General features: G+C 42.2%; 1 protein-coding gene across 1 annotated transcript in view; it reads right to left on the bottom strand.

The window, feature by feature from the left end:
• slc24a3 (solute carrier family 24 member 3) overlaps positions 1-14,650 on the bottom strand; it is a 55,342-nt gene extending 40,692 nt beyond the window's left edge. The window contains exons 1-2 of the mRNA XM_086210597.1: positions 14,165-14,650; positions 9,024-9,152 (exon numbers count right to left, since the gene is read on the bottom strand). Coding sequence (XP_086066723.1) covers positions 9,024-9,152; positions 14,165-14,360 — 325 coding nt within the window. The 5' untranslated portion in view covers positions 14,361-14,650. The remainder of the gene's footprint in view (positions 1-9,023; positions 9,153-14,164) is intronic.
• Between the last annotated feature and the right edge of the window lie 632 nt (positions 14,651-15,282).

Here is a 15,282-nt window from a genome sequence, read left to right on the forward strand (position 1 = left end):
ACTGACCACTGACAGACAACGAATAGAAACCGCGTGCATTGACAAATAATGAATGCAGATGGAGAGCTCACTGTTAATAAAATTGATCGGGATTTTTGTGATAGAGTTGAACCTTTCTTTATGAAAATTAATATTTCCAAAAATGACTGCCTCCTGATACTGCCTGCACTGAGAGATACTCTCTTAGTATATTTTTCAGTTACATCTCCTAGCTCTGAGTATGCATTTCTTCCATGGTATTCCGGTTTTTCCAAATGTACTGCAACAATGAACTCAGAGCAGCACCCCCCCCCCCCCAAAAAAAAGCCTAATCATTATTAAATCAAATTGTGGGAAACTTCACAAGTATTATAAGCCACAAACATTACACATGGTGTCCTTCTGAAATGCTACATAAATCAATCTTACTTACATACACCTTTGTATTTAAAACCTCATTAACCATGTGGCATTTTTCTGGCTTTCCCTGGGAAAACCCTGTAGTGTGGGGGTAATTTTAATCACAACATCAACTTTAAAGGTGATGACTCACTTTTAAACATCACCATGGCAACACAGGCTGCACAGCTTATGCTGGAGCAGGTCAAGTCCAAACCATTTAAATCCAGGTAGAAAGCTCATTTTGAAACTCTCGTGGTACACTAAGTGACAGGATGAGGCTGGCAGCAGCTCCTCATGATGATTAATTATAGAAGAGTTACATGTTCGTCACATGGCGTTTCCGGGGCACCCAACCTCTCCTCTGATAAAATATTGCTTCCAAGAAATTGTAGGTACATTACAGAGCACAGGATTTAAATATAAATAATGAGTGAATTTGAGTCTAGTTCGGACATTTTTCCATAAGAGTAAGTGACTGGAGGAATAGTTTCCCATTATCCCCAAAAGAGGCTAGCACAGTGAATAGACAATCTTTTCACATCTGCATTGTCATGATTGATCATATTGGTGATGATTGGTCACTATTTGACTCTCTTCACCAACGCAATGATCCTCTCCTGTGTTTGTGCTGCAAATACGAAGTAGGCGGGGTTTGCACCGGATTTGCTCTCATTTGTTTTAACAATTGTTGTACGATGCATGATGGGAACAAAGCAAATCATGGTCCTATATCACAAGTTTGAACATTATGCCTTAATGGCCAGCCCTGCTAAGACTGTGAAAATACATGTTTATTTACACTATCTGCAGTTTTCATTCACCAACTTGACAGACATTGCAGTAAAACTGTACTCTTTGTTTTTGCAATGTTTCCTATTATTTATTATTGTGTCCATAATGAATCTTACTCATCAAATCTAGTGTTTAGAAAGTGCTGGAATGGTCCGCAGCATACTTTTACTCAGTAATAAAATAAAACGAGACCTATTCTGTGAGTCGATTATTTGATGTTATTGCATATTTTCCAATATAGTCCTGTGCCAAAGTGAACACTTCATTTCCAAGACATTTCTCTACATTATCTTAACTCATGATAAAGGTACCTTGCTGCGCTTATTTTTTTTAAATCTCTGTCCTTATCGACTAATAAAAACATTGCAGAGTAGATAGTTGTTAGCTTGGAATAACAATCTTTGACAACCACAATGACGCATTTAACTGTGAAGTGCTAGTTTCCCTGACAAATATGTTTATTTGATGTTGTTTTCCAATTAAACCTGACTTAGGGCACAAGTTAGGCAGCTATTCACCAACTGTTCTGACAATTCAGAGATCAAATTCACATGAACACCGTGGCTCCCCTTCCTTCCTTGACAACTGAGATGAAGGGTGGGCTGAATGTCAAGACCAAGAGGCTGGCAGTGATCCGCCACTGAGCCCACGACCATTGTAATGTCATGATTTAAAACTCTTCTGTCTTTGAAGAATTGTGTGCCCTCAGAGTTGCTGTAAGGCAGGAGTTGAATTTCACTTATGACTTTTGGTAGAGGCTGCAGCTTCATTCGTGTGATGTGTCTGTTTCCCATTTATTATTTTCTCACTAAACCTGTTCGATTGTTGAATTAAAGACACCGATCTGCTGGGCACTGAGCATTTCCATTGCAGCAGTCAGGATTTAGGGCCCTGCTCAGGGACACCTTAATGGTGGTACTGAAGGTGGGGCCAGTGCTACTTTCCTCATCCAGATTTATCCTGCCAGCCCCGGGGACCCTCCAGTCACAAGTTCCCTACTCAAAACTTTAGGCCAAGTTTATGGAAATACATCTGGCTGACAACACCATCATGTACCACAGGCCAGCGATAAAAAAGCAAAAACTGACTACCTACATTTAAATTTTTTCACATCTAAATAGAGGATGTTGTGCTACGCCCTATTGTATAGATCGTTTCTGCTGTGTTGCAGAACTTTATGTTCCAATGTTTGATCTTTGCAAAGCATTCCCTCCACCTGTGTTTTTTAATTGATGCCATCTGCGGTTAATCAAGGCAGACTCAACTTTCATGAGATAAAAGCAGACTGTCAGAGGGCATCCATCCCCTAATGTGCAGTACACACACATTCAACATACACTGGCTATGTTGTACATGTGATAAAATGATACAATACTGCACCTAATTCTCTTTCACAGATAATGACCATAAATAGTGTGCTTTCATAAGCCTGTCCCTCCGCGCATCTCAAATTGTCTGTCTGCCAATCATTATCAAAGTCTCCCAATTACTCAGTTTGTTTATCCTTATCCCAGATAAGGCTAACAGAGCAAAATATTCACATCCATGAAGCACATCAAACCTCAAATCAAACCAAAATCTTCGGTACTTGAACCTTTTATATGCCACTTGCCAGCTTGGTTATGCAAAGGCAGATCATGTTATAACTACCGTTGTCTAATTTCTGTCGACTGTCTCCAAGAGTTTCTAAAAGTAGAATGGGAGCCAGAGCCTTCAGCTATCAGGCTCCCCTCCCCTGGAACCATCTCCCAGTTTCGGTCTGGGATGCAGACACCCTCTCTATGTTTAAAAGCAGACTTAAGACCTTCCTTCTTAATCAGGCTTATAGTTAGGTCTGCTTAGACGAACCCTTAGATATGCTGCTATAGGCTTAGACTGGCCGGGAATCTCCCATGGTGCACTGGGCCCCTCTCTCCTCCTCTCTGTCCTCCTGTATGTGTCATATATAAATCATACCCATATGTGTTACTAACTCATCTGCTTCTCTTGAGCCTTCAGGCTCCCTACATCCCAGATCCCGGGTGCTGCTTGAAGAGGCTACAGACCTGAAGAGGCTCAAGCTGCCACCTGTAGCACCACCTGCTCACGTCCCCATCTGTCCATCAGTCTCTCCTCCTTTCTCTCTCTCTTTATCTCTGTCCCTCTCTTTCCTTCAGCATATCTGTCTTCCTCCATTATCTGTCTTTGTCTCTGCCCCGCTCTCCTGCTCTTTCCCCCAAAACGACCAAAGCAGAAGGCCGTCCCCACTGATCCTGGATCTGCTCGATTTTTCTTCCTGTTAAAAGGAAGGTTTTCGTTGCCACTGCTGCAGGATGTGCTTGCTGATGGAGAATTGTTGGGTGTAGATTCATTGAAGGAGAGTGGTACTGGACCTGCTCTACCTGTAAAGTGTCATGAGAGAACTTTTGTTGTGATTTGGCGCTATTCGAGTAAAATTGACTTGACAAATTGACTTGTCTCCTTGGGCTGTACAGCCAAATCTGCACCATTAAATTCTATCTGAAGACTACTATGATGCACAGACACAAGTTGTATCAAGTTTTACATTTCATAAATATCAAATATTTCACCTACTTCAAAGGGGAACTAATGAGGCAAGTGAATCTGCAGACCTAAAACTACAACTATATATCCTGTCAGAGGTGTACTGTGAAAGGTATGAAAATCCTGCAAATAGTTACAAAAAAAATAGTCAAAAAAACATGAGCTATGGCGAAGACGCTGCATACTCTTCAGAAAGACACTTCTGTGTGTCCTCTCAAACTCCTGGGGAAGGCGGCAGTAACAGAGGATGTTTGTGGCACTCAGGAAACAGCCTCTACATTGCCCACAGTCACACCAGCATGATGAATCTTTAAAGGTGCGTCGAGCCACTTTTGCTGCTGGCAAACAACCTGAGCTCTATAATTCAGCAAGGGAACTGGGAAGTGTTTCCTTTGTGCGTAGGAAGAGAAATTGAAGGCAAATGGAAGGAAAACAAGAGCAAACAAAAACATGTTCCAGCAACAAAAGAGTAGCAGTGACAGGGGGGGAACAGACACAGAATCAGCGGGAATCTTGTACTTGCTGAGCTAATTGCTGTGATGGATTAATCCTATTCCCCGAGCATGATGGGAGCTGCTCACAAATATCTGCATGTTAGGCATTCATGAAAGAACTTTGCCACTGTGTGCAGCTCCTAATACAGTGGTTGTCCCAGCCCACTCACAAGCAATATTGTAATATGAAGGGATTGATTTCTCAGAGGAAATCACTCCTGGCACTCTGTTGGTCAATGTTGTGTGTGATTAGTGGAGGTCTATGCTTGAGGTATTAAAGGAGTGATCATTTATTCTGATTTGATTAATTCATCAGCTGTATTAAGTCGATTCTTACTTCAGGCATGTGGAGAGAAGCCAGGAAGCTGCCCACGTGAAGTGAGGCGAGCTTGAACAAACACACAAATAAGCACATGGGCTGAACACACACACATACACACACACACACACACACACACACACACACACACACACACACACACACACACACACACACACACACACACACTCCCTCTCACTGCAGAAACCGGGGCCAGCACCCTCGCATCAATCAATACGATACTTAACGAGGCTCTCCTCTGAACAGTTCAACTGGCAGCCACGCGCATGTGCACACACACACCCCATTTCTCACAGGGAAGCCCTGATTAAGTCACACCAGCCTCCTTTCCTAAAATGGAGCATTGCGTCGGAGCCGTGCCGAGAGGATCTTTAATAACGTAGGAGGACAGGCTCCAGGGAAAGACCCCTGTAGAGAGTAGTCACATGTACCGGGGTACCCAAACCTCTATCTGTCTAATACTGAGCTGCTCTGGGGGTTACATTAACCACCTGTGTTTGCTCAAGCGTTTGTGTGTAAGACCGGTAGATCAGGATGCACTGGGATTGTGACAGTGTATGTAATTGTATGAAAAAGGAGAGAGTGTGTGTGGGTGTTTGTGTGTGTTTTAGCAGAACATCCCATCAGCTGTACTGCAGATGAAAACAACAGTGTGACTAATTCCCTTTTTGCTTAGACATTTTCAAAAGTAATGGGTTTTCTTTATTTTTCCACCATAAGCACAGGACATCATGGAGTCCAATATGGCCTTTCACTCTTGATTTGAAAAGCAACACTGTCCAAATGAGTTTTCATAACAAAAGGAAGGTGAAGAACGGGACAGAGTGGGCTCTTTTTGTATAAAATTGCTGTGAGGTCTTGGTCGTGGCCACACAAACATCACAACCTCTCTAAGTAAACAATCGCAAATTTAAAACCTTAGTACTTTAATCAATTTCTTGAGGACATTTCAAAGACATAACATTCCCACTATACCACCAGCTGCCTGTGCTTGTTCACCTCTGACCAAAAAAAAAAGACAACGATGGAGAGGAGGTGTATGCGTGTGGGGGGGGGCTAAAAAAAAGTGTCTGAAATCAACAGTAGTAATGGGGTCTTCTCAATTAGAATCAGGGAGGGAAATGTAATGACAGCTTTAATGGCCTGGAGGGGAAAATTAGCAAATGATGGCCTTTCACTGAGTCTGTAAGACTTTCTCTCCCTCATGGTCCCTGGATCCAGCAGCATGCCCCTAATTTCAGGCTACAATAAGCGAATGCCTGCATCCTCCCACAACAGAGTTCATGTTGGGATACTTCCTCATCAGTGATCCTTGGGCACACATACTGCCAGCTTTGGAGACACACACATGAATATTGCACACAAATACATGTACACAAACGTAAATTGCCCTCCATCTTGGAAAGCTATTATGTACCGGTATACGGAGAAACAAGTTATGAGTCTGCAGAATATTCACTTATTTAATAATATGCGCACAGTTTTTAATGCCTTTCTTCATAAATGTTTTGCTTACTGCTACTTCACTTGGATTTCTTGAACATCACAACTGGTTTGAAACTGATGGTGATCAAGAATGCAACTTACATAAGTATAAAGTGTAAACATAAACAATTGAGAATTGGCTAGATGGTGTTTATAAGAATTCCTGATGAGTTCAGTGAACTTTCTTTGAGGAAAAAAATCTTATCTCAGAATGATTTTAATGCCATTGCAATTTGGGTCTTACTCTTGTGGCTTTGGCTGTCATACCTATACTATTGACCGAATGATCTGTTGAGTGTTTTGGGTCTCAGATTTCAGAAGTCTCCTCGTTTAATAAAGGAAAAGGAAGGAGTCTATGTGTGTAGGTCAGTATGTGCTCTTAGTGTTTCTCTACAACAGTTCATCTGTTCATATTGTTGAGGCTCTAAGTCCTCATCCATTGGCATTTTTTTTGTTTTCTGTTACCCTTTCAAGTTGCTCTGGCCTGTTTTACCGGAAATTCCATCATATAGGTGCACTCAAAATTTCAGGGGCATCTCTGAGACTGACAGTCCGACGGTAAGTACGCCACTAATAGATATAGGCTTTCCATCTGATTATGTACCAATGGCTGAGCACAAACCACAATCAGCCCACAGTAAAGAACATAAAGTAAATGATCTGATGTAAACGAGTCCTGGTGGGTATTCCATCAAGTGTGATTAAGGAAAAGCCTGGATTATTTTGTGTCTCATTTAATTCAGACTTCCATTCCATCACGGTGGTCTTTATGAACTGCCACTCAGTAACCATGTTAATATAGCCTGCTCTAAACCAGGCTAACGCTCAACCCTAATTTAGCTGGATGTCAAAACATGTAAGACAGAGAGAAACAGCCTCACAAAAGATGAATCCCTCAGGCGAACTCCTGCACTAGTATCACCTCGTGTCGCGTGATAGAAATAAAAAGCTCTTAAAATCATGTATAATTACTTTCCTTGTCTCCAAAGTCAATCGATAAAAACTAATTTATATAACTCAAGTCACACATTGAATGGAACTCCAAGTGCTGAATAAAAAATGAGGTAAGAAAAATGTTCACATCAAAATAACATTAAATGCATTATTATATTTACCATACATCATGAAGATGACACGTCTCTAAAAGGTTTGTCTTTATGTTTCCTAATAATTCTGCTTATCTTCTTTCTTGAATTTATTTTTTATGGCAATAAATTAAGGTAATTACCAACTATTTTACAGAGGTACTTTACTGAAACAAACGCTGCTCTCCCTACCCTGTCTTTATGAGTCATTGCTTCATTTTAATCTTTTTTTTGTCCATCTACTCTTCAGGGCTTCTTTAGCCCAGGTGTGCACTCAGAGCGAGATTCTGCCTGCCTTGAGTCAGCCTCGATTAGATGAGGCAAGACTGAGATGGTGGAATGACTTGAAACTAAATTGGGAGGCGGGAGTAAAGCTTTGTCAAGCAACGTGGATGGACAACCTGTCCAAGATAGACACTAAAGGATTTTGAGGACATAACTAGCATTTAGCAGGTCATAAAAGGCATTAAAAGGTATGTTTCCAATATCAATGTGGTCCAGATGAATAGCCATTTAGCCTGCAAACTCACAGTACCAGCATTTTGGACGACCCAGAGTGAGATGTGTGTGGTTTGCTAGCGGGATAAGATGGAAACAGACTCAGAGAGTGTGACACTTGGCTTGAATGTTGTGCAGCTACATAGAAACATGATATTGTGACAAGCATTTTTAATTGTTCTCCCACACATTTTACAAAACAAATACCTGCATCTACCCAGTCCATACATACAGAGAACTTTGATTTCCATTCCTTCATAAACTTGCTACCTTTCTCAAACATGCAGATTGTTACCACTCAAAGGTCAGGTGAAGCGTGACTCAGCAACTCCCCCTGAGGATACTTTTTATGTGACAAGAACAGAGGTCAAAAAAGCAGGGCAGGACTTCCAGAAAATAGAGGTCTTTGGCAAAAACCTTGTGGCCCTCAAGAGGGTAGTTGGTGGATGAGGCCATCAAGGCAGTGTGCTTTAAATTTAGCACAAGCAGAAAGAGCAGCTACTGTATAATAAGCAAAAGGAGAGAATAAGTTGAACTTTGGCCTCGGCTCCCTATATAGAAGACAGCAGCGACCTTGTGAGGGTGAGAAAGAAGATTGATGATGGCCATTTTGCTTAATGAGCTCACAAAAGAACAGGCCTACTTCTGAGGGAGGGCCAATCATTGGCTGCTCAAGAGAAAAAAATACAAACATCAATGTAGCGAGTCACCTCTCTCTATCCTACCTTCAACACATCAATTATAACCGCACTGAGCATATTTCCTTCCATACACAGCTAAAAATATCCACACACACGACTGATGATGAAAATCCACGCATGTGTAAGGATCGAAGAATACTAATGCTTTTTTTTAATTTGAGGACATTCTTCAGCTTTGGGATCATGGTCTTTTTCCATAATTTCAAAGAAATTAAAGACATTTAACTTCATAAATAACTGTAAATCCTCCATGCAGTAAATGCCTCCAGCATTCTCGCTTCTGACAGAAATCTCCCGTTGATGATGAGATAAAAAGGTCGCCATGGAAACGGGGATTTTTCTGAGATGTGGCCACTGTGGGGAAAAACGTGAGGGAAACACAGAGGAAGTGGAGAGGAGCGATGAAGGGAGTTGGAGCAAGACGGAGAGGGGAGGCTAGATAGAGGGAGAATGAAACCTGCAAGAGCCTAAAAAAAAAAAAAGGAGTGTGGAAATCGCTGAGGCAGTCAGAATTATTACCACCTGCTGTAGCATGCGCACACGGGAAATCATCTGACCAATGTGGGTTACCACATATTTGGTAGAGAAAACGGGGACCAGAGGGCTGAGAGAAGATTTGGGGTGGTCATTTGTTTCCTCTCACTCTTTGTTCTGAAGTGAAGGAAGGAGGCAGAATCTTTGTTCCATCCTGTCACCATGTTACCTGGTGTAGTGCAATTCTTAGATCCCTCTCTGTCCAGTTCTTCCAGGCTGCTGTTGTCCACTTCCTGCAGTAGTCTCCTTCTTCCCCATCTCTCCTGCTCCTTCGTGCTGTAGCTGGATGCCTCGAACCCTGAAGGATGGCCAGCACAGATAACTTGTGACATATCGGTCTTTTTTAAATTCAATTATTTTCTACAATTGGATCATATATAGCTAAAATTATATGACCAAAGAATGATGCTTATAGTATTCCAAGTCATGCTGTGTGAGCTGGGTCTAATAAAGTCACAGTCCTGAATGGTGGCACACTGTGGAATGTTAAAAGTTGCAAACAAGTGACTAAAAGAGATGACAAATGTCAACATGCTGAATGCAGATTTATGGTAACATGAGAGTAATATGCCCATGGTGGTGACTGCATAGCATAATGTTACCTTTGTAATTCAGATGATTGCGCTTCAAAAACACAGAAGTGGTGTTCATTGGGGACAATGATAGTGCTGAACGAAAATGTACATCTCACATACATTGTTTGATACAAAGACTTTATTTGCAACAATTATACACTCCATCCATCTATTTTCCCAACCAGCTATTCCAACCTGCTTCACTAAACATTTCCTCCGCCTTTCATAGAAAATTCCACTACACTGATAAGTAAAGATGTTTTGTTAAGTCTGTAGAGTACCATTTATAGGAATAGTGTCTCTGTAGCACGAAGAGGGTATTTTGACATCCAGCTGGCCTTTAACAAAACAGTTTAACTTTCCTATCATTAGAAAATTGCAGTGGGCTCTTGATATTATAGGGACTTGAGGTTTCTGCAGCAGCAGATACCATCATTTCAAGACATGCTGGCCGGTGGTGAAGTCAACCTCCAGTGGTAACGACATTCAACTCCTCTATGGTGAATAGAAATGGAATTGTCACTTAAGTTAAGCTGTTAAGCTCCATTTATATGTAGCTCCAATTCACAAAGAAGGTTATCTCTGGGCACTTTTCATACAGAGCAGATCTTCATACAGAACAAACATTCCCTCGTAAACAAGCTCTAGGTGACGATGCCAAGGGAGAACGATTAACCTCGTGCAGAACCAGCCTCAGTGTAGGCGGCCATCTGCCTTGACTGACTGGCTCGCTTGATGATCAGTACCAGTGTATATGTATTCTACTGCAGGTGCCATGTATCACTTTTATATCTAGTTTGAGGTTTTGAATGCAAGGTTTCTAAGTTCTCGTTAATATGTGACGTATGCTAATTTGAAGTCTCCCCTTTGTGCCATTCACAATTTTCTCCACTTGATTGGGCTTAACATTTAGATCAATTCTACATCTTTATGTAGATGTGTAGGATTTAAATCTAAATGATTATCTAAATGCAAACAAAAAAATTGCACAATACCTCGTACTGTGTCATTCAGTTTTTAGAGTCACACCATCTCACATCAACTGGAAGTAACCCCCCCGTGACCCCCTGTAACCCCCCACTATTGACTGGAAGATAAGCGGACCATCTCAGCACTAATGAAGTCACTTGTGACCCATAAAAGGGAAGAGACTTGGAAATGTGAGTTTTGTAAAATACATTTGAGGTGAATATGCTTTAGTAGTAACAATCACATGTTTGTTTGTATATGCAACAACAAGACGTTCCGGTCCCGTTTCATTTCCTGACACCGTTACTGCACCTGAAAACTGAGAACACTGTTGATCATCAAAGTCTTTACGTTTTTGTTGTGGTAGACTTTTTGGAGGAGGGAGAATTCAGAGCCTATGAAAGATCTGTTTAACTACAGGGACAAACTGTATTCAATATCTGATCCCAGTTCTGATGCATTGATGCTGCCTTTGAATGGAGCTGGCAAGCTCATGGTTATTACTTGGGAAGTTGGGTAAATTATTTGAGAGCTTGGGGCATTCAGCAATTTTCAACCAGGTTGTGGATACTCGAGGTGCCATATCAGGAATATCTGAATAAGGTGCTAATCCTGATTTTGTTTCACAGACAGATGACTTTGTGCACAGATATCGGAATGATTGTGTGGATCCACGTACGGATCTGGATGCCTTTCCACATTTTTCGTAACATGAGACATGTCATCAATCCATATACACAGTTCAAATAAACTGCATTGGAATACGTATAGCCTTTTTTATATATATTTTTAATCTTTGTACTAAAGTGCTGTATGTGTTCGGTCTCTTAATGTAACATTAAACATGATGGCAACAACAATTATATTTGAGGAAAAAGGCTCTTGGTATCACAATCAGATTATTGGCAGATGTGTATCAGGTCGGGATGGGAACCTGATTTATCGGATTAGAGCAAATGTGGATCAGTGCATCTGTAGTGAATACCACAAGAGGGCGACGTTCATATGAACACCGTACGCACAAATGCGTCTTAGCGCAGGATAAGCTTCACATGATGAAGACAACTGACTTATTGTTCAGGTCACTGAACAAAAATCAGAGACAGTAGAATACAGCACAAAAGTCATAAGCTCTCTAACAACCGGGATTAGCTTCTCTGTCACATTGAAGTTTGATTCTTACAGCACTAGCAGTAACATGATCAGCTGGTTTGCCCCCCCTTCCTGCCCCCAACTCCTATGTTAAAAGGGAATTTCATGATTTTCCAAAACAAAATTCTCTTGGGGAGGGGGTGGGGGGCACAACACAGAAAGTGAGTTTCCCCACTGTGGCTACATCTGCACATTCTTCGCAAGAGCAACAACCCCAGTGAATTCATTTCATAGTTTGGAGAGCCCAGCAGGAGCACTGCCCTCTCCTGCCTGCCAACCACAAGTCTGGTCTAAGGGGGGTGGGGGTGTTCCAAACAGAATTAAGAAGCCCAGTTATTCAATAGTCCTCAGGGCACCGCTGAACTTCTCACCCAACCTCACCTTGCCCACACCATACACAGCAGCTCTAGCAGCAGATGAGGTGGCCTTGCATGCCAGCGCTGTGCTGTCACCCCCTTCCCTGTCTATCTGTTGCTATCTCACACACAGAGAAGGACAAGCAGTGTGGAAATGATTAATGCGCCACGGTGACGAGGCGCTGAGTGCTTTGCTTCTAGCCCCGCAACATCAAGCTCAATTAAGCAGAACTTCATTAAGCACATCATAAATAATCAACTTTAATTGATATTCCGGCAAACTGATTAAGAGTTAACTAGATCACAATGGAGACAAGAGAAATGCATTAAACCCCCCCGCGCAGCAAAGAAGAGAAATAAAATAAAAGCCTCGTGGTTGCACGCCTCCACCAACCTGTTATGTTTGAGCTTGCATCCCATTTTTAGGTTTGAAAAAGTAGCATTTCCCACAAAAAAAAAATTAAAAAGCCCATAAACATGTATACATTACTGTTCCTCATCTCTAGTGATGAACAAAGCACAAAATTAAGCCTGAAACACATCAGGTCTGCCCGCACACATTCATTTTTGTGTTGCTTTTTTTAATTAAATTGCCCAATGACTTGGTTTTGCAGGTATTTCAAATGACAGGATATCCATAGAATATGGATTTTGTTTGAAGTATGAAGTTTGTTTGTGCTGCAGGGTGGCCAGAACCAACTATGCTCCGCTGATGACATGCATCACACCTGTCTCTGGTGTGTTTCAGTCATGGATCAAATTCTGCTAGATCCCATCTTCTTTATATATATATAAAAAAAGGCTAATTTCTGCTGGTACGGATATCATGGTGACTGATCCATTTCTACCAGACCTGCAGAATCGTTGGATATCCTGAAAATGGCGACTCAGAGGCAGAATCAGCTCAGCTCACTCAAACACCTCGCCGTAGAGGACTGGACTGTGCTGTCACTGCCTCCTGCCATGTTTTCATTGATACATGCTGAATTCTGCGCCTGACTGGTACACCACTGCTAACCTACCTTGAGCAGCAGTAATTAAACAGAAACTGGTCCCTGTAAATTGACCTTTGACCTTTTGTGTAAGTCATCACTTCATCATTTTATCCATTTATGGAAATTCTTGACATAACCAATGTATAAATTCTTCAATTCATACTAGAATCCAAGTGGATGATTGTGCCAGACTTCTTTCCTCCAGGCGTTTCAGAGTTATGTTTCTGAAAATGGGACTTAGCGGACAGGCAAGCTGAAACTAGAAAGCCTCTAGCCACGGCTGTGGCGGGCGGCCAGGCATTAAAAGAGTCCCACTAATGATGCCCAAACCATGGGTGTGTGAGTATTCATGCACTCCTTCTGTCCATGAGAAGTGACAAATTCATCTCACTCAACCTGATGCTGACTTGGGTATCGCGTGGAGTGTGGGGGAGGGCTGTCAAAGACCAGTCGAAACACTGCACTTATTTGAGCAAATATTTTCAAATGTGCATATTATCAGTTTGAAACAATTTGATATTAGCATTTTGTACATACTGAAGAGCCCATAAATCCTATATTTTGTGTCGTGCACTCATCATTGATGATAAAAACAGAAGATGCCGGCAGGTCTGAGTATCAGCCATCAGACTGGTGAATACACATTCAGACAAGTACCAATATCTGCTGATACGCGTCTCTATCAGGGATGCTTCTGGCTACTCATGAAGCCCACATGACAGTACAACACTGAAATGGGAAACGGAGTGAGAGAAACACAGTGCGACCATAGAACTCAGGGAGTTGTAGGTACCCCCCCAGCTCAGTGCCCTCATTTTACCACTCAGCCTTTAAACACCTCAACATGCAGCTCAGTTTCCTCAACACTCAGAACTCCCCTCAAAGCCTCCTGGAGGACCAAACTCACGTTTTGGTTGTCAGAAGCCCAAATCCAGCTTTATCCCAAGAATTATCTCATCATAATTTTTTTCTAGAGTAGATAAATTTGGTTGTGCCCTTGGACATCAAGGTCTGCCACTGACATCAAGTGTGGGCTACGGTTTGTATTTCATTGGCGTAACATTCCCTGTGTACTACAACTGCTTACTGAACGTAAAAATACCACAATAACACATGATGTATGACACTTGGAAATAGCTACACAGGCACTCTTCTTGGGAATATTCTTAAATCACGGAGAGTAAATTTAGCCAGTATAACCGTCAAGCCTGCCAAGGGATAAAAAAAAAGCTAACTCTTAATGACAAATACCTCAACACTCACCTGAATCTTCCGCTAAAAGGGAAAAGCCCTTCACCACTAGGAGCAAGCCGCCGAACAAACATATCTGGATTAATACCAACTCCTTTCGCCTTTTCCGCCTGGCGCGGACCTTCTTCTGGTTCGGCATCACTTGTGCCGGCCGATTCCGGAGTCGGACACCCGGCAGAGATATCCCCTCTACCGCTGCCACATCCATGCGGACAACGACGTGGGGGGGAAGGGGGAGGAGGGGGAGGTTCAGACACCGAGCAACCTCCTCACTTCTCCCGGGTACGGTTTGAAAAGAGCAGGGAAGGAGGAGGAGGAGGAGGAGGAGGAGGGGTGGCACTGAGACGGAGTCAAAAATAAAGTTGAAGGCGAGCGCGGCTGGGATGCTGCGAAGACTGGGAAGCGCTGCCAGCCTCGGCTCCTTCTGTCACGGTACACTGACGGTCTGGGAGCAGTGAGGGGAGAGCACGGCGGCACGAGCTCTCCATGGATGCGTCCGTTGCCGGTGACGGGGGGCGGGGGGGGGGGGGGGGGGCGAGGCGGTGCGCGTGGGCACGCACGCACATTGAGACCAATGAGACCCGGCTCACAGCCGAAACTAATGAACCAGCATTTTAGGGGGACGTATACGTCATAGACAGTGCAACCATATATGTTACAGGGGTTTTAATCGGAAATATTCTTGCAAATTCCGGCGTTACTTTGCCGGTAAAAAAACAAATCCTTATCAAGAAAAATAAAATGCACCCTTAAGGATTTTTTTTAATTTAATTTTTTTACATTAGGCTACAACTGTGTCTTACCTAGTTCAATAAAGGTTAAATTAGATAACTAAAAATAAGTTAGTTGCCTCTTCTGTAAATACACATAGGCTTTATTTTTAGGCAATATATTTCATTGTTAATATTAGAACTTTAACTAATGTACTTGCAGCGAAACATGAAATTTTATCTAAGATACACTTTAAAATAGTTGTAATATTTCAATTTGCAAAAGGCTGTTATGAGCATGACACACTTGAAGATGAACATGTTCACGGGTGCATGACCTTCTTTGATTAAATATATTTTGGTAGTTCAATAAATTGGACATGTAATCCCAATAGCTTTGACCTCAAATAAGAGGAGGCA

This window comes from Aulostomus chinensis, chromosome 8 (assembly GCF_037954235.1).
Source record: "Aulostomus chinensis isolate RoL2024-O1b breed Wild chromosome 8, RoL_Achi_v1.0, whole genome shotgun sequence".
In the NCBI taxonomy this organism is placed as follows: Eukaryota; Metazoa; Chordata; class Actinopteri; order Syngnathiformes; family Aulostomidae; genus Aulostomus; species Aulostomus chinensis.